Below are 20596 nucleotides of genomic sequence, written 5' to 3'. Positions count from 1 at the left end.
GTTTCCTACATTCTAACACCACTCTGGGACTATTGTTTTTTTAGATATTTCTACACACAATTTCTGACTGACCACATGGGGTCTGGCATCTTGAAATAATTCTGACTATTTAGTCTGCCTCTAAGTATCCCAAAATGTACTGTTTGTCTCCAAAAAATTGGATCAGATCTGCCACATTTTCCCTAAAGCCCCTGTCAGTGCACTGTTTTAAAGGCATTCACTGCTGTGTTATATTCGCCTACTTTTGGTTAAAATTTTATCTTTAATGACTACTTCAAACACAAGCAGTGCAAATGCTACAGAACAGAATTGAAAAGTGCATTTTATTGCTCTTTCTTCTTAGAAATGATAACTTGATTTCTTTTGTGAAGGCTGAAATCTAGTTCTTCAAGGTATCTCCCCCTTCACACATACCTTCCCTAGCTGTCAAAGAGATAAGGGTAATTTGACCAATTATTTTCATGTGATTGACAGCTCACAGCAGGTGACCAGACTACTGTACTGTTTTCTTGTCAGCCTTTCCTTCCTTAAAGTGGGAGACCTGTTGCACTACTCCTGTCAAATTTAGAACCAAGCTCCATAGCACTGGGAATAATCACTGTTTTGCAAAGCATCAAACTCCCGATTTTCCTTACTGTTTGGTTAAATAGCTAACAAATTATGCACTACAAATATAAAATATTTCACAGACTTGCATGACCGCACCCACATGCTTTTTTTAAAGTGGTAATTTAAGAAAATGACGGTATTGCATACTTCTTGCAATCTGATGTAGTGTTGTCGATTGTGACAGACATCTGCTTCCTATGTAAAAACATACAATTAATGTCTACGCACGGTCCTTGCAAATTTATGCTCTTAGTTTTTGCAGCTATTACTGTGCTTCTGTCTGTACTTTGCCACATATCGGTAGAGCTCTTCAGAAAAGTGAGATTATAGTTTGACATTTTTGCTAGGTTAAGAGTGGGCTGGGCAAGGCAGCTCTGACATCACAATGTGGGAGCTCCACTGGCTCTTCTATACAGCATGCAAATCAGGGAGGGATTACATCACTTTGGGGGAGGAAACATCCAGGTAGTTAGAGCAAGAGCTCTGGCAGATGTGACATCATTTCACAGCTAGCTAGAGGTTTTTCAAGTTGGCTTTCAAAGTGAAAGTAAAACCGTACGGAAAGGTAGGAAGCCTAACAGGGAAAACAGTTGAGTGGATTAGTTTTTAAAGCTGCACGGGTGATTTTTCCAGGCTGTATCAATGAACAGGGACTACAAGACAGCAGGTTGAGCAATCTGCTTTAATATCCCGTTGTTGTCCTTTAAGCTTACCTGAGGAATGGCCGCCATGAAATACCCAGAAGGTGGTGTTGCCTGATATGGATTAATGACTGGGTTAGGTACTGGTCTTACAGTTGCCATTCTCTGCATATACTGATTGGTAAGGTGGGCTTGCCTTTCTTCTTTTCGTTGAGCCAGTGCTACATAAAGCGGCTTAGTGGCAACAATCCTACCATTCATTTCAGTCACAGCTTTGGTAGCTTCTTCAGGTGAGGAGAAGCAAACAAATCCAAATCCTTTGCTGCGACCACCTTCCATCATTACCTGTCAAAACATTAGATACACAAGTTAAGCAAATCAAAACACAAGCATAACCTGTACAATTAGAAAACTATTTCAAACAGCAAAAATCAACTATTCCAAATTTCCAAAATCAACATATCATGAAGGAAAGAAGCTAATTCATGGGAAAATTAAATCTCTGAGTCCTACATAACAATCTGTGTTCAAACAGGCAACTCTCTGGTATACATGAATGAAAAGTACACTTACCATAAATGTAGATGTTAGCATGTATTAACTGTTGCAGTCATCACATTTGGGTTATCTGCCTGCAAGTAAGCCCTCAGACGGCCTGAATACTAGATTCTTCGGATATCTGCTTCGGATGTTGTTGCTTCTTCGACTATGTCAGGTCATCAGGGGGTATAAAACATGCAGCAGACATCATTACATCAGGTTTTTCTTGCCCCAGATGTCAGGTGCCCGCACAATAGGAAGCAATTATATGGTATGGTACACCCCCATCCAAAAGCAAATACACAAGAAAAAATATATATACCAAACAAGAAGGAAAGGTAGAGCCAAGAGAAGTCAGGGGGCTGGAGGGAGGGTAACCAGGACTGCAACAGTGAATACACTCTAACATCTACATTTATGGTAAGTGTACACAACTGTACTATGCTCTTCATGTTTCACTGTTGCAGTCATCACATTTGGGTTGATTCCCAAACCTAAGGAAGGGAGGATGTAGTTAAAGAGCATTAGGGCCAGCTATTACGCCCTACAAGACTGCTGTGGCAAATCCAGCTCTGGATTTAGAAAAGATAGGTAAGGTGGTAATGCTTGGTGAAGGTATGTACAGAGCTCCAAGTAGCGGCTTCCAGGACGTCTCTGGTAGAGACTCCTCTGAGAAAAGCCGTAGAGGTAGATGCAGCCCTGGTGGAATGTGATCTTATCCCCTGTGGGGTAGGTTTTTCATGGTGCTTGTAGCAGAAATTAATGCAATGGGCTTAGCCATTTGAAAATGGTTTGACTTGAAATGGCCTTCCCCTCTACCCCTGCAGCAAAGTCAACTAGAAGCTGGTCAGATTTTTTGAGAAGCTTAGTCCTGTCCAAATCAAATCTAAGTTGTCTGTGCACGTACAGAGAGTGCAGTATCCGTTCCCCTTTGTTTTGTGGATTAGGGAAAAAAGTAGGCAAATGAATGGACTGGTTTAGGGCCACACTAGATACCACCTTGGGCATAAAGGAAGGATTAGTCCCGAGGGAAACCCTGTCCACATGGAAGCCAATGAAGGGTTCCACTGCCATGAGGGCCTGTAATTCAGACATTCTTCTTGCTGAAGTGATGGCTAGAAGTAAGTTTGTTTTCCAAGAAAGGAATTTCAACTTTGCTGTTGCAGCTGGCTCAAAGGGGAGAAGAGTTTTTCCAATACAAAGTTAAGGTCCCAGGCTGGAGTGGGAGCTCTCCTGGAGGGGGGGGGGGGGTCCTTAAATGTTTGGCCCCTCTAAGGAATTGTTTTAGCAAGGGGTGAGAGAAAAGGGGTGGCTCAGTATTAATATGTGCTGAAATGGCAGATGCACGAATGTTAATTGATGAGAAGGATAGGCCCTTGTGAAGCATTTCTGTTAAGTACTCTAGAATATGAGGTAAGCTGGGCACAGTTGTGTCCATCCCCTGAGCCTGGCACCAGGAACAGTTTCTTGTTCACTTCTCAGCATAGTATTTTCTGGTACTAGGCCTCCTTGCCTCCAGAATGATATCCCGCACCTGCTTACTGAGGGATGCTAGAGGACAGCACAGCAAATTAAATGCAAAAGAGAAAAAAATGGATTGTGAAATTAGGTTGAGTGTTCCAGTCTGGTCTTAATGAATATTTATGATCTGGACATTAATGAATATTCATGAGCTCACCAATGAACTCCTATGACTAATTATTTGCAAGTGTATATAAGAACTTCAAGATATTTCTGTAAACTAACACTGATGAAGGCTAGGTTAATGCCACAGCCGAAATCGGTCTGTTATTTCTTGTTTATTTTTACTAATTAAATTCGTTACAAAGCTCACAGTTACTGGCTTTTGTTTTTTGTCTACAATGTTATTTTGAGCCGTGCAATCACTTCCGTGCAGGGGAATTTTTTCGAATGCTAGAGGAGAGCTCATGGAATTAGCCAGGCTGCCAGGTTCAGGGTATGAAGCTAAGGGTGCAGAATCTGGCCCGCCTGCTGGGACAGCAGGGAAGGGGTCTGAGGCAGGTGCCATGGTTGTAGCAGTGTCAGACTGCGCAAGAGGGGGTACCAGTGCTGGGGTGGTCTGGTGCAATCAGTATTGTCCTTGGCTTGTCCTGTTTGGTCTTAAGTAGAACCTTCGAGAGGAGAGGCAGAGGGGGAAATGGCATAAACAGAGAGGCTTTCCCAGGTAAAGGACAGGGCATCCACTTTCCAAGCTTGACTGTGGGGAGTTCTGGTGCAGAATTTGTTCAATTGGTAGTTCCTGGGGGAGGCAAACAGGTCTACCTCTGGGGTCCCCCATTTGTTCCTCAAGAGGTTGAATATTTTGGGTTCTAATTTGCATTAATGTGGGTCCATGAGATTTCTGCTTAAGTCTGCCAGTGAATTTAGTTTGCCTGGCAGGAATTGAGCTTGTAGGTGCACTCGGTAGCTCAAGGCTGTGCTCCACAGAGCTATGGCTAGTCTGCAGGGAGGGTAGGAGTGTGTTATCCGCTGCTTGTTTATGTACCACATAACTATGGTGTTGTCTGTCTTTACCAGTAGTTGTCCTGGAAGAATAAGGTCTTTGAAGGCTGTCAGAGCATTCTGTACAACCAACATTTCTTTTTGATTGATATGCAGGTGCATCTGTCTCTGGTTCCATTTGCCCTGAATGCACTGCCCTGCCATGTGAGCCCCCCCATGCATAGTCTGATGAGTCTGTTTGGGTTTGGGCAGCAGGGGGTAGAGTGAAAGCAAGTCCCTTGTTGTGGTAGCAGGCCTCTGCCCACCAAAGGAACCCTGTCTTTAGACAAGGAATGATGGGGAATCATTGCTTCCAGGTACTGCGAATGTTGACATCATAGACTTTTTAGATACCATTGGAGTTTCCTCATATGCAGTCTTGCATATGGAATAAGCAGAATGCAAGAGGCCATGAACCCCAGAGCTTGCAGTATTTTCCTTGCAGACAGCTGGGTTTTTGTGGCCAACAGTTTGAAGTAGGTTGTCAGACTTGTTTCTACGGAGTGAGGAATACCATCCGGGAAGTTGTATTCAAGCTTACTCCCAGGAATACAATCTGTTGACAGGGTACTAAGTGAGATTTCTTTTCGTTGATGGTGTACCCCAGTGAGGTAAGAAGTTTCTTTACAAATGCCAGGTGTTGATGGTGTACCCCAGTGAGGTTAGAAGTTTCTTTACAAATGCCAGGTGTTGTAATAGCAAGTCCTGGCTTTCTGCCTGAATCAGACAATCGTCCAAGTATGGGTAAATCTGAACATTTCTCTGCCTGCAAAATGCAATGGCTGGAGCTAGATGCTTTGTGAACACCCTGGGCGCAGTAGATAAGCCAAAAGGAAGTGCACGTAAGCTTCCTTTAAGTCTAGGGTTGCCAGCCAGGCATCCTTGGCTAGCATAGGAAGAAGCTGTTGAAGAGTTAGCATTTTGAATTTTGGAACCACCAGAAAGGTGTTGAGAATAGAGGTGTCCATGATATGACGCCAGCAGTTTTCTTTTCTGGGTACAAGACAATTCTTTAATAAAAACCTTGCCCCCTTAGCTCTGCTGGGACAAGTTGAATAGCCCCGATACTGAGAAGAGAAAGAATCTGCTGTTGGGCCTCTGCCCACTGATATATGGGGGGAAGTCTGCCCAACCATTTGGGGTTGGTAGTGAGTGGAAGTGGAATCTGTATCCTTGGGAAACTATGGTCAAAACCCATTTGTCCTGGGTAATGACTTTCCAGTTTTTTGCATGCAGGGCAAGCTTTCCTCCTAAGGGAGCAAGTAGTTGAGCAGGGCTTGGAAGGATTAAGGTTAAGTCATTGTGCCATTTTTCCGTAGGGGGGGGTGGCTTACTACTCCCTGCTTTGGAAGTGGGAGCCTCCCACTGCTTAGATCTGTGCGTAGCCTGAGACTGAAGTCTTGGTGGTCTGCTGTTCCTGGGTTTGGACTGAGCAGGCCTGGAAAGGACCAGTTCTTTGAAGGCCAATGCCTACTGAATCTGGGAGGCTGTACTTGTAGGAAATCTTTAACAGTTTGCATAGATTTACAGCTTCTTCCTCCATCCTTTTGTGGACTTCCTCTGCTTTGTTGCCAAAAAGGCGGTCTTGGCTTAAGGATGCATCAAGTAATTTAGCTTTAACATGATCTGGCAAGTTTTGTTTCTTAAGCCAAGCATGCCTTCTAAGTACAGACCCAGTAACAGCAGCCCTGCAAGATGCTTCTAAAGCATCAAAACCACATTGCAAAGTATGTTTAACAACTTGTTCTGCAGAATGCATTAAATATTTCAAGTCTTTGTGTTCAGCACAAGTCCAGAATCAACATTTTCTGTTTAAGTAGACCCATAATATGTTGCTGATACTTTAACATATGAAACTGGCAATTTAAAGCCCTAATGGCCAAAGCAGCAGAAGTGTATACCTTCTTACCCCATCTGTCTAAGGCTCTAGAATCTCTATCAGAAGGGGAAGGATTTTTGGCAGCAGTAGCCTTAATGCCTTTTGGTCCTTAGGAAATGGTCTCTGGATCCGTAGTAGGATACTCGAAGAGAAACTTGAGAGACTCAGGTACTCTGTTGTACCGGTCAGGTTTTCTGGGAGCTGGAGGCAGTGTCTGGGGTAAGGCTAGATTCCAAGAAAACAGTCTACAATAGCCAGAACAGCAGGGACAGCTAGAGGCCTGTGTTGAGGCAGGAGTAAGAATTCCCCAAGTCTGTTTTTGGACTCAGAATAGTCCTGGCTTTCCCAGCAGAAATGCTCCATAACGGTAAGCAAGGTTTCACCACAAGAAAAATCTTCTGGAGGGGAAGCTGAGGGAATGGAATCCTCTGGAACAGAACCCTCATAAGTAGATAAGTGCAAATCCTGGTAATCAGAAGGAGCAGAGATATCAGATTCCTGATCAGAAGAATCAGAAGGAAAACTGGTTCTAGGTCTCAGAGGGGGAAGACTGGCTTTCCCTAATTAAGGTAATAAGGTCTTCAGCCATTCTAAGCATTTGTTTTTGAGACATATGGGCCTGAGTTAGCTGTTTGGTCGTCGGTTTTCCATGCGTAGTGCGAGTTTTAGGCCTGAGGAATTCGGTACTTCTAGTTGGAAACGATGCAGTCGGTTTAACATGAAAGTCTGCAGGCCTGAATACACCCTCAGAAGCCAGTGCCTGCGCAGGAGCTCCGGACCCATCCAAGGTAGAGACATCCGCAGGTTCCATAGTCGAAGCATCATCTCGCGGCATACTGGACTCCAAATGAGCCTCAGTAGAGGCCTGCAAATCTGTAGCAGCGGGTATCAGGAGGCTGCAAAAGCATCTCACGGAGTACCGGCGGACTGGCGACTAGCTTAACGGAAGCGTCGTCGGCAGTTTTTGAACTATGTGGTCTGTTTCTGTCTTTATTCGTACTTTTTTTCGGAAGATCAGTAGTTGGATGGCTTAACGAAGCCATTTCGGAGTACGGAGATCAAGAAAGTACAGTTTTGTACCTACCATAAATGTAGATGTCCGACAGGAATGCATCTGCAGTCCTTACAAATGGGTTGTCCTGTCGTCAGGCAGCCCTTCGGTCGGCCGGATTCCAAAGTCTGGGTCTGGCCTCGGCTGGTGTCGCTCTTCACCCGACGTCATAGCTGCAGTTATCCGGGTATAAAGGCATCAGCCGACGCCATCTTCCTCAGTGTTTCTTGCCCCAGATGCCAGGTGCCCTCTTGGAATGCTAAATTTGGATAAATGCCAATGATTCCAAATAGTAGAGAGCAAACACAAAAAATAAGCATGTATGTACATATATACAAACAAATACACCATAATAGATTCCCCCAGCTAGCTATAAGATGGGCAAATACCCTAGGAGTACCACAGAGGGGAAGGTGGGTGGGTAATCCTGACTGCAGATGCATTCCTATCGGACATCTACATTTATGGTAGGTACAAAACTGTACTATGTCCTTCAAGGATGCATCTGCAGTCCTTACAAATGGGTAGAAATACCATAGCAAAACTGGGGGAGGAGGAAAAAAGAAGTTATGGTGTAGATAAGATCCCTTGCAAAACAGCAGTGGCAAAACCTGCTCGGGATCTAGAGTATAAAGGTAGATTATAATGCTTGGCAAATGTATGCACGGAGCTCCAAGTAGCAGCCTCTAAAATGTCTTTGGTAGCCACTCCTCGTAAGAAGGCTGTGGTAGTGGCTGTAGCCCTTGTAGAGTGAGGCCTGATGTTTTCTGGAGTTTTCTTTCCATGGTAGGAGTAACAAAATCTAATGCAATTTCCTATCCACTTGGAGATTGTCTGTTTTGAAATTGCTTTTCCTTCCTTTCCTGATGCATAAGCTACCAGTAGCTGGTCAGTTTTTCTATTGTCCTTGGTCCTGTCCAGGTAGTAGCGTAATTGTCTATGTACATCCAAGGTATGCAACAGTCTCTCTCCCCTGTTCTGTGGATTGGGGAAGAATGTAGGAAGGTGGATAGCCTGATTTAAAGACACTCTAGAGACCACTTTAGGCATAAAAGTAGGATTTGTTCTCATGGACACTATCTTGATGGAAGATCAGGAAGGGTTGTACTGCCATTAATGCTTGTAGTTCAGATACCCTTCTTGCTGAAGTTACTGCCAGCAGGAAAGCAGTTTTCCATGATAGGTATTGTAATTCTGCTGTTGCTGCTGGTTCGAAAGGAGGAAGTGTCAACTTTTCTAGCACAAAGTTAAAGTCCCATGCTGGCAATGGTAGCTTCCTAGGAGGTTTTACATTTTTGATTCCTCTAAGAAACTGTCTGAGCAGAGGATGTGAGAAGACAGGAGAATCAAGGCCGTATTCTGCTGAAATAGCTGATGCATGAATCTTGATAGAAGAATAGGACAGGCCCGTGTGGAAGAGCTCTGCCAAATATTCCAGGATGTTGGCCATGTTTACCAGTGACACATCTTCTCCTTTTGCAGAACTCCAAATGAGATATCTTTTCCATTTTGCTGAATAATTTTTTCTTGTTGAGGGTCTGCGAGCCTCAAGGATAATGTCTTTAACACTTTGGGATAAATTAGGGTTAATTGATCTTATGCAATGTACCAGGCAGTTAGCTGCAGAGTTTTCAGGTTTGGGTGCAGGATGTTGTAGTTGTTCTGTGTTAGTAGCAAGGGAACCAGGGGTAGTGGCCATATTTGTTCCCGAGACATGCTCCTCAGTAATGGGTACCAATGTTGCCTTGGCCAGTCTGGAGCTATCAGAATGATCCTTGGACGGTCCTCTTTGATCTTCAATAGTACCTTGTGCATCAAAGGAAGTGGTGGGAATGCATAAGCTGTCAGATTTTCCCAACTGAACGATAGGGAGTCCACCTTCCAAGCTAGTGGGTGGTACGTCCTTGTGCAGAATTTCTTTAGCTGGTGATTGCGTGGGGATGCAAATAAGTCTATTTCTGGGAGACCCCATTTTCTTGTAATGGTTTTGAAGATGGCCGGATGCAGCATCCATTCGTGGGCATTCGTGGTAGTCCTGCTTAATATGTCTGCTAGAATGTTTTCTTTTCCTGGTACAAAAATTGCTTGTAACTGAATGTTGTAGCTCAGGGCCACATTCCAGAGGTCCAGTGCCATCCGGCATAGAGGGTACGAATGTGTGCCCCCCTGTTTGTTGATGTACCACATAACTGTGGTGTTGTCTGTCCTTATCAATTGACCTTGTCGAAGAAATGGTCTGAATGTTTGAATTGCCAGTTTCACTGCCAGCATTTCCTTTAGATTTATGTGTAGGTGCAGCTGGTCTTGAGTCCATAAGCCTTGTATGCACTTGTCCAGCATGTGGGCCCCCCAGCCAAGGTCTGAGGCGTCCGTCGTGATGGTTTGGCTTGGTTGAGTGCTGTGGAAGGGCAATCCTGTGTTTGATTGACAGGCCTGAGCCCACCATAGGAATTCTTGCTTCAGGCATGGAATTATTGGAATTTGGGTTTCTAGGCTGTGCTTGTGCTGAGACCATAAATTCCTTAGGTACCATTGTAGTTTTCTCATATGCAGTCTGGCATGAGGAACCAATATTATGCAGGATGCCATGAAGCCCAAGGCTTGTAGTATTTTTCTTGCTGTTAGATGGTTTTGCTTTGTTAATGCCATGAAGTAGAGAGGTAGTTGCTCCTGTTTTTCTACTGTTAGGAATGCCATTTGCTTTGATGTGTCCAGCTCTGCACCCAAAAAGGTTATTCTTTGGGATGGTATCAGTCTTGACTTTTTTATATTGACTGTATATCCCAGGGCTTGTAGCAGGTAGATGACCCTCTGTAAGTCTTCTGCTAGCTTGTTTTTGTTGTCCGCTTGTATCAGGCAGTCGTCCAGGTAGGGGTAGATTTGAATTCCCTGAAGCCTGCAATGAGCAATTACTGAAGCCAGGCATTTCGTGAACACTCTGGGCGCAGTAGATAAGCCAAAGGGCAATGCTGAGAATTGATAATGCTCTGATCCTGCAAGAAATCTGAGGTATCTTCTGCAAATTGGTCGTATGGGGACGTGCAGGTATGCCTCCTTGAGATCTAGAGTTACCAGCCAAGACTCCTTGCCCAGCATGGGAAGAAGCTGCTGTAGAGTCAGCATTTTGAATTTTGGTACAATGAGAAATGTGTTCAAAGCGGACAGGTCGAGAATAGGTCTCCATTTGCTCTCTTTTCTTGGTACCAGGAAGAGTCTGGAGTAAAATCCCTTTTCCTTGCTCGATAGATGGTACCTTTTCCACAGCTCTCATTCTTAATAATTGAGATACTTGTTTTAGAGCTTCTGTCTTTTGATTTGGAGGTAGGTTTGGCATTCCTCTCTTCTCTGGTACAGTATGGAAGTGAAACCTGTAGCCTTGGTCTATTGTCTGTAAAATCCACTTGTCTCTTGTGATGTAATGCCAGTTTATTGAAAATAATGCTAGCTTCCCGCCTAAGGGTGCTTCTAGTTGTTTCCTGGTAGGCGGTGCCAGAGCCAAGTCACTGTGATTGTCCTGTAGTTGTGGTGGTGGCTGTGTCTGTGGCTGTACTTCGCTGGTTGTTACCCTGCCACTGGCGTCCCCTGTAGGCACCCCTGGATTGGCTTCTGCCTCTTGAACGCCTATTCCCGCCTCTCTGAGCTCTGGAGGAGTCTGGAAAGGACCAATTCTTGGAGGGCCAATTCCTGCTAAACCTTGGTGGTTGGACCTGTAAGAAATCTTTTACTGTTTGGACAGATTTTGCCTTCTCTTCCATCTTCTTCAGCACCTGTTGTGCAGGAGAGCCAAACAAATTGATCTTATCCATAGGAGCATCTAGTAGTTTGGACTTGACATGGTCTGGTAAGGCCTGCTCTTTTAACCATGCATGCCTTCTGATAACTGTGCCAGTCATGGCTGATCTAAAGGAAGCCTCCAGTGCATCATAGCCACATTTTAAAGAATGGTTACTGACTTGCTGAATGTTATGTACCATTTCCTGAACAGATTTTTTGTCTAATGGTTCATCAGAGGACAGTTTTTTGGTTAACTGATCTAGCATAAATTCTTGATACTGGATCATGTGAAATTGGCAGTTCAAGGCCCTAGCTGAAAGAGTAGCAGAAGTGTAAACTTTTTTACCCCATCTCTCTAAGGATCTGGATTCCCTATCAGAGGGGAGGGGGGTTTTAGCAGAGGTAGCTGCTACAGCCTTAGGTCCTTGGGAGATAGTCTCAGGATCTGCAAAAGGAGCCTTATACAAATGGTAATGCGTGTCCGGGACCCTGTAGAATCTATCAGGCTTAGCAGGGGCCGGAGGCAGAGTCAGGAGCAGTACAAGCATCATTAAATGCATCATCTACAACAGAAAGAACTGGAGGAATGGCTAAAGGCCTATGCTGTGGTAAATGCAGAAAGGTTCTAAGCCTTTTTCTGGAGTCTGAAAAATCCTGGCCCTGCCACTGAAATTGTTCCCTCATAGCATGCAAGGTTTCCCCAAAGGAAAAATCCTCAGGCGGAGAGGCAGAAGGGATGGACTCTTCAGCATCAGAGTCTTCATAAGGGGAGAAAGGGGCCTCTGGAGGGTCTGTATCATCTGAAGCATCAGAGGAATCATCAGTAGAAAGTGGCTGAGGGGGCTCTGCTCTAGGTCTCTTCTCTGGAGGTGGGCGAGAGGGCCTGTCTGGTTGAGGTTGGGATCCCCGGATTAAAGAAATGAGATCCTCTGCTAAACTAAGCATTTGAGAACTAGAGCTAGGCCTGTGAGAGGGGGTCCTAGCAGGCACAGATTTAGTAGCTTTAGCTGCTTTAGCCCTGGCAAAGGCCTTAATAGACATGGCTGCAGGAGGCCTAGCAGCTCCACGAGCAGGAGTTGAAATATCCAGGGGAATAGTGTCTGATAAATCCTGAGAAACAGCAACAGTAGGTTGGATTTCAGAAGCCGATTCCACCAGGCTAGAAGAGGCCTCGGCAGAAGGTAAGTTTTCGGCTGAAGGAAGAACCGTTTGCTCGGTTTCAGCTGAAACCGAGACACTCGCGGTTGGCTTAACCGCGGTTTCGGCCGAAACCGTGGACAGCGAGTGTCGGTCCTTTTCCTTGCGCTTTTTAGACATTTGCGTAGTCGGAGGATCCGACGGCATAATATAAGCAAAATTAGAGCCGAAAAACTCCTCAGCAAATTCAGATCGACGTCTAAGCGTCCACCGGTTAAAAGAAGCACAGGCTAGACAAGCTGCTACGTCGTGGTCTGGGCCTAAACAGGGTAAGCAGTAAGAGTGGAAATCTTTATGAGGTATTTGTTTCCCACAAGTTAAACAGTTATACACTTTTTCTGACATCGGCTGAGGCAAGAAAGAGTCCCCAACGGGGTACTTAGCTTTTTAGAAGTCTTCGGTAGTAGTATTCGGTAGTAATCTCTGGATCTGACCGACCGGCACTTGCGAACAGCTTCTGCTTCGGGCGCCACGCGGCAAGAAAGACTGAGGAAGATGGCGTTGGCTGATGCCTTTATACCCGAATAACTGCAGCTATGATGTCAGGTGAAGAGCGACACCAGCCGAGGCCAGACCCAGACTTTGGAATCCAGCCGACCGAAGGGCTGCCTGACGACAGGACAACCTATTTGTAAGGACTGCAGATGCATCCTTGAAGGACATCGAAAGAATTTAGCTACAAAAATAGCCGGATGACGAATAGTCTGTGCGTTGAACAAGGCACAAAACCAACAGCGATGGACGTCGTGGTCTGGGCCTAAAAAGGTGATGCAGTAAGAATGAAAATCTCTATGAGGTATTTGCTTTCCACAGTCAAGACAATTGTTAATTTTTTCTGACATCGGTTAGAGCAAGAAAAAAGGATCCCCAATGGGGTACTTATCTTATTTTTGAAGACTTTGGGTCTGAAACTCGAAAACGAAAATTTCAGGAGTTGGCCGACCGGCACATGCAAACTGCTTCTGCTTGGGGCACTGCGAGGCAAGAAAGAGATGTAATGGCGTCGGCTGCATGTTTTATACCCCTGACGGCCTCTAAGAAGCAACAGCATCCGACACAGAAATGCGAAGACTGGTTTTCAGGCTGGCTGAGGGCTACCTGCAGGCAGACAACCCAAATGTGATGACTGCAACAGTGAAACACGAAGAACATCCCTGATCATATCCCAGATAACAGACATACCGGTGATCTGGAAGCTGGAAGAGCATGAAACAGCAGGCAAAGGGGGAAGCAAAATCACATATAGTCTCATTTGTGGGGGTAATCCTAAAACAGGCAAACTTTGCACTTCATAGCACTGGTTCAGCTACATACATAGATCAAATGCTGAATTAAAAAAGGTGGATAATTGTTAGGAGTTATGCAAGCACCTAAGGACTGAGCACTGTAAGCACTACTTCTATAGACTGCTAAAGAGGCTGGATGGATGAAAGAACCCTATGAGATAATGAAGGGAAACCTTAAAGCTGCCAAGCAAGAGAGAACACAAGTAAAAATGATAAATGACTGAACTGTCACTCAAACAAGTTAATGCTACTGGCATGTAAAAGAACTGTTACCTGAGAAACAGAAAATGGAATGGGGCAACAGGCTTCTGAGTTGTCTGCTCTACAGAAAATGGAAAGCACAGCTAAGCAATACATCACAGCAGGTATTTGATAATGGGATTACTGCTGCAGCAGCATTTATGATGAATGGGAATTTACCAGAGAGATGGTCAGCTAGCTGGCCCAACTCTCAGAGCCGTGGATGTCCTTTAGGTTACTCAGACTGCAGACATCAAAAAAGCACCAGGGAAAAAGGAAAGAGCAGTCTAGGCCACATTTAGTTCTTTTTGGTGAGATCAATGAAGGAGCAATACCAAGAGTGTGAATCGTAAGTAGGTTGATCATACCACCCCCTCCTTTGGTGGTGAGGAGGGTCCTTACTACAGTAGTACTTCCCAGCAATAAACATCTACTACCATGGTAAGCTTTCACACATCTGTACTATTGTTCACCATACAGATCCTTTCTGCAGTAATATTCACAAAAAAAGAAAATAGTACTGGAGGAAACATCTAGCCCTGACCCTAGGTCTAAGCTGGAGATGGCACAAAGTACAGTTTTGTACCTACCATAAATGTAGATGTCCGAACAGGATAGCATCTGCAGTCCTTACAAATGGGTTGTCCTGTCGTCAGGCAGCCCTTCGGTCGGCCGGATTCCAATGTCTGGGTCTGGCCTCGGCTGGTGTCGCACTTCACCCGACGTCATCTCTGCTGGTCTTTGGGTATAAAGACATCAGCCGACGCCATTTTCCTCAGTGTTTCTTGCCCCAGATGCCAGTTGCCCTCTTGGATAGCTAAAATTTTTTTGGTAAATGCCAATGTTTCCAAAAAAAAGTAGAAGGCAGACACAAGAAGTAATCATGTATGTACATATATACAAACAAATACACCATAAGAGATCCCCCCCTAGCTAGCTATTAGGAGGGCAAATACCCTAGGAGTACCACAGAGGGGAAGGAGGGTGGGTAATCCTGACTGCAGATGCTATCCTGTTCGGACATCTACATTTATGGTAGGTACAAAACTGTACTATGTCCTTCAAGGATGCATCTGCAGTCCTTACAAATGGGTAGAATACCATAGCCAAACTAGGGGAGGAGGAAGAAGAATTATGGTGTAGTTAGGATCCCTTGCAAAACAGCAGTGGCAAACCCTGCTCGGGATCTAGAGTATAGAGGTAAGTTATAATGCTTGGCAAATGTATGCACGGAGGTCCAAGTAGCAGCCTCAATAATGTCCTTGGTAGCCACTCCTCGTAAGAAAGCTGTGGTAGTGGCTGTAGCCCTTGTAGAATGAGGCCTTATTGTTCTGTGGAATTTGCTTTCCATGGTAGGAGTAACAGAATCTTATGCAATTTCCTATCCACTTGGAGATTGTTTGTTTGGAAATTGCTTTTCCTTCCCTTCCTGTTGCATAAGCTACCAGAAGCTGGTCAGTTTTTCTATTGCCCTTGGTTCTGTCCAGGTAGTAGCGCAACTATCTATGTACATCCAAAGTATGCAGCAGTCTTTCCCCTCTGTTCTGTGGTTTGGGAAAGAAGGTAGGTAGGTGGATTGCCTGGTTTAGGGACACTCTGGATACCACCTTGGGCATAAATGTAGGATTAGTTCTCATGGATACTCTATCTTGATGAAAGATTAGGAAGGGTTGTACTGCCATTAAAGCCTGTAGTTCTGAAACCCTTCTTGCTGAAGTAATTGCCAGTAGGAAAGCAGTTTTCCAGGATAGGTGTTGAAGATCTGCTGTTTCTGCTGGTTCGAATGGAGGGAGTGTCAATTTTTGTAGCACAAAGTTCAAGTCCCATGCTGGCAATGGTGGTTTCCTAGGAAGTTTTACATTCTTAATTCCTCTCAGGAACTGCCTGAGTAGAGGGTGTGAGAAGACAGGGGGATCGAAGCTGTATTCTGCAGAAATAGCTGATGCATGTATCTTGATGGAGGAATAGGACAGGCCTGTATGGAGAAGCTCTGTCAAATACTCCAGGATGTTGGCAATATCTACCTTTGACACATCTTTCCCTCTTTCAGTACTCCACATGACAAACCTTTTCCATTTTCCTGCATAGTTCCTTCTTGTTGAAGGTCTGCGGGCCGCAAGGATAATGTCTTTAACCCTTTGGGATAAATCTGGGTTAGTTGCTCTTATGTAATGTTCCAGGCAGTCAGTTGCAGAGTTTTCAGGTTTGGATGCAGGATGTTGTAGTCGCTCTGAGTTAACATCAAAGGAATCAGGGGTAGTGTCCACGTTTCCCCCCCGAGACATGCTCCTCAGCAAGGGATACCAATGTTGTCTTGGCCAATTTGGAGCAATCAGAATTATCCTTGGACGCTCCTCTTTGATTTTCAGTAGTACCTTGTGTATCAAAGGAAGAGGTGGAAATGCATATGCTGTCAGGCCTTTCCAACTGAAGGATAGAGAGTCCACCTTCCAAGCAAGTGGGTGGTATGTCCTTATGCAGAATTTCTTGAGCTGGTGATTGAGTGGGGATGCAAATAGGTCTATTTGTGGCATTCCCCATTTCTTTGTGATGGCCTTGAAGATGTCAGGGTGTAGCATCCATTCGTGAGCATCCGAGGTAGTTCTGCTTAACATGTCTGCTAGGATGTTTTCTTTTCCCGGTACAAATATTGCCTGTAACTGAATGTTGTAGCTCAGAGCCATATTCCATAGGTCCAGAGTCATTCGGCATAGGGGGTATGAATGAGTGCCTCCCTGTTTGTTGATGTACCACATGACTGTGGTGTTGTCTGTCCTTATCAATTGGCCTTCTTTGAGGAATGGTCTGAAATTCTGGATTGCTAGTTTTACTGCCAGCATTTCTTTTTGATTTATGTGCAGGTGCAGCTGTTCTGGAATCCATAAGCCTTGAATGCACTTGTCCAGCATGTGGGCCCCCCAATCGAGGTCTGAGGCGTCCGTTGTGATGGTTTGGCTTGTTTGAATTTTGTGGAAGAATAAACCTGGGTTTGACTGGCATGCCTGAGCCCACCATAGGAACTCTTGTTTTAGGCATGGGATTAGAGGTATTTCGGTTTCTAAGCTGTGCCTGTGTTGAGACCATAAATTCTTTAGGTACCACTGTAGCTTTCTCATATGAAGTCTGGCATGGGGAACCAGGATTATGCAGGATGCCATGAAGCCCAAGGCCTGCAGTACTTTCCTTGCTGTTAGTTTGTTCTGCTTTGCTAATGCCAGGAAGTAAAGAGGAAGTTGTTCTTGTTTTTCTGCTGTTAGGAATGCCATCTGTTTTACTGTGTCCAATTCTGCACCCAAGAAGGTTCTTGTTTGGGATGGTATCAGTCTTGACTTTTTTATATTGACTGTGTATCCCAGGGCTTGTAGTAAGCAAATGACTCTGTAAGTCTTGTGTCAGCTTGCTTTTGCTGTCCGCTTGTATCAGGCAGTCGTCCAGGTATGGATAAATTTGGATTCCCTGAAGCCTGCAATGAGCGATTACTGATGCCAGGCATTTCGTGAACACTCTGGGCGCAGTAGATAAGCCAAAGGGCAATGCTGAGAATTGATAATGCTCTGATCCTGCAAGAAATCTGAGGTATCTTCTGCAACTTGGTCGTATGGGGACGTGCAGGTATGCCTCCTTGAGATCTAGAGTTACCAGCCAACACTCCTTGCCCAGCATGGGAAGAAGTTGCTGTAGGGTCAGCATTTTGAATTTTGGAACAATGATGAATGTGTTTAAAGCGGACAGGTCGAGAATAGGTCTCCAACTTTTCTCTTTTCTTGGTACTAGGAAGAGTCTGGAGTAAAATCCCTTGCCCTGTTCTGTAGGTGGTACCCTTTCCATAGCTCTCATCTTTATTAATTGAGTTATTTGATTTAGAGCTTCTGTCTTTTGATTTGGTGGAAGGTTTGGCATTCCTCTTTTTACTGGTAAGGTGTGGAAATGAAACCTGTAGCCTTGGTCTATAGTTTGCAGAATCCACTTGTCTCTTGTGATATAGTGCCAGTTTTTTGAAAATAAGGCTAACTTTCCGCCTAAGGGTGCTGCTATTTGTTCCCTGGTAGGTGGTGTCAGAGCCAAGTCACTGTGATTGTCCTGTTGCAGTGGCAGTGGTTGTATCTGTGCCTCGTTGATTATTGCCTTGCCACTGGCGTCCCCTGTAGGCACCTCCTCTGGCTTGATTTCTGCCTCTGGAACGTCTATTCCTGCCTCTCTGAGATTTAGAGGAGTCTGGAAAGGACCAATTTTTGGAAGGCCAGTTCCTGCTAAACCTTGGTGGCTGAACCTGTAAGAAATCTTTAACTGTTTGCACAGATTTTGCCTTCTCTTCCATTTTCTTCATTACTTGTTGGGCAGGTGAACCAAATAGACTGACCTTATCCATAGGAGCATCTAATAATTTTGCTTTAACATGATCCGGCAAGACTTGTTCTTTCAACCATGCATGCCTTCTTATAACTGTGCCAGTCATGGCTGATCTAAATGAAGCCTCCAGTGCATCATAGCCACATTTTAAAGAATGGTTACTAACCTGCTGAATGTTATTCACCATTTCTAGAACATATTTCTTATCTAAGGAATCATCAGAGGACAGTTTCTTAGTTAACTGATCAAGCATAAACTCTTGGTATTGGATCATATGAAACTGACAGTTCAAAGCTCTAGCTGAGAGAGTAGCAGAGGTGTATACTTTTCTACCCCATCTCTAAGGACCTGGATTCCCTTTCAGAGGGAGAGGGTTTTCGCTGAGGTCGAAGCTACTGCCTTAGGCCCCTGGGAGATAGTCTCAGGATCTGCAAGAGGAGCCTTGTATAAGTGGTGATGAGTGTCCGGCACCCTGTAAAACCTATCGGGCTTAGCAGGGGCTGGAGGTAAAGTATCTGGAGCAGTGCAAGCATCATTAAATGCATCATCCACAACAGGAAGAACTGGAGGTATAGCTAAAGGCCTATGTTGTGGTAAGTGTAAAAAGGTCCTAAGCCTTTTTCTTGAATCAGAGAAATCTTGTCCCTGCCATTGGAATTGCTCTCTCATGGCATGTAAGGTTTCCCCAAAGGAAAATTCCTCTGGTGGAGAGGCCGAAGGAATAGATTCGTCAGCATCGGAATCTTCATAAGTAGAAAAAGGAGCCTCTGGATGGTCGGTATTGTCTGTATCATCAGAAGAGTCATCTGAGGACACTGGCTCAGGGGGCTCTGCTCTAGGTCTTTTTTCTGGAGGTTGAGAGGCCCTGTCTGGGTGAGATTGGGATCCCCTTATTAAAGATATGAGATCCTCTGCCAGTGTAAGCATTTGGGAACTGGAACTGGGCCTGTGAGAGGAGGGCTTAACAGGCACAGACTTAGCAGTTTTGGCTGCTTTAGCCCTGGCAAAGGCCTTTATAGACATGGCTGCAGGAGGCCTAGCAGCACCACGTGCTGGGGTAGAGACATCCAAAGGGATGGTGTCCGATAATTCTGGAGAAACCACATTAGTAGGCAAAACTTCAGAGTTCGATTCCACCAGGGTAGAAGGGGCCTCGGTAGTAGTCATGGATTCGGCTGAAGATTGAACCGTTTTCTCGGTTTCGGCCGAAACCGAGACACTCGCGGTTTGCTTAACCGTGGTTTCGGCCGAAACCGCGGACCGCGAGTGTCGGTCCTTTTCTTTGCGTTTCTTAACAATTTGAGTAGTCGGAGGGTCCGACGGCATAATGTACGCAAAATCTGAGCAGAAAAACTGTTCAGCAAACTCCGACCGATGCCTAAGCGTTCGTCGGTTGAAGGAAGCACAGGCTAGACAAGCTGCTACGTCGTGGTCTGGGCCTAAACAAGGTAAGCAGTAAGAGTGGAAATCTTTATGAGGTATTTGTTTCCCACAAGTTAAACAGTTATTCACTTTTTCTGACATCGGCTGAGGCAAGAAAGAGTCCCCAACGGGTACTTAGCTTTAGAAGTTTTCAAGTAGTATTCGGTAGTAGTAATCTCTGGATCTGACCGACCGGCACTTGCGAACAGCTTCTGCTTGAGCACGCGCAAGAAAGACTGAGGAAAATGGCGTCGGCTGATGCCTTTATACCCGAAGACCAGCAGAGATGACGTCGGGTGAAGTGCGACACCAGCCGAGGCCAGACCCAGACTTTGGAATCCGGCCGACCGAAGGGCTGCCTGACGACAGGACAACCCATTTGTAAGGACTGCAGATGCATCCTTGAAGGACATCGACATTAAGAAAGTACAGTTTTGTACCTACCATAAATGTAGATGTTCGAGTGTATACACTGCTGCAGTCATTACTCTTGGGTTATCCTGTCATCAGGCGGTTCCCCAATCGGCCTGAGTTCCAAAGTCTTGGTCCAGCATCGGTTGCTGTCGCCGCCTCCCTGATGTCAGTGCGACAGGGGTATACAAGATGCAGCGGACGCCATTTTCTTCAGTTTTTCTTGCCCAAGATGTCAGGTGCCTCTAAATAGGTAGGCAATTCCAATTGTTAATAAAACATACATAAGAAAAGCAAAAAACAACTTACAGCTACCAGCAAATACTCCCCATATGTAGTAAGGGTAGATGACATAGGTACATACCAGACAGTAAGAGGGGAAGGAGGGAGGGTAACCTGGATTGCAGCAGTGTATACACTCTAACATCTACATTTATGGTAGGTACAAAACTGTACTATGTTCATCGTGTTACACTGCTGCAGTCATTACACTTGGGCAGAATCCCAAAGCTGAGGAAGGGTGGCTGGTTCTATAAGGCATTAGAGGTGGCTATAAGGCCCTGCAGTGGCAAAGCCAGCTCTGGATTTAGAGTATAGAAGCAGATGGTAATGCTTGGTGAAGGTATGTACAGAACTCCAAGTTGCTGCTTCCAAAATATCCTTGGTAGGTACTCCCCTGAGGTAGGCAGTTGAA

General features: G+C 45.1%; 1 protein-coding gene across 1 annotated transcript in view; it reads right to left on the bottom strand.

Annotated features, from left to right (window-relative positions):
- The window catches only part of PABPC1 (poly(A) binding protein cytoplasmic 1), a 1472855-nt gene that overhangs the window by 600889 nt on the left and 851370 nt on the right, over positions 1-20596 (bottom strand). Inside the window, exon 8 of the mRNA XM_044075161.1 lies at positions 1323-1595. Within this exon, the coding sequence (XP_043931096.1) occupies positions 1323-1595 (273 nt within the window). The remainder of the gene's footprint in view (positions 1-1322; positions 1596-20596) is intronic.

This window comes from Protopterus annectens, chromosome 6.part0, assembly GCF_019279795.1.
Source record: "Protopterus annectens isolate FY-2018-M chromosome 6.part0, PAN1.0, whole genome shotgun sequence".
Classification (NCBI taxonomy): Eukaryota; Metazoa; Chordata; order Ceratodontiformes; family Protopteridae; genus Protopterus; species Protopterus annectens.
The sequence above is the reverse complement of the archived record's forward strand: the minus strand, read 5'-3'. Positions and strand labels throughout refer to the sequence as shown.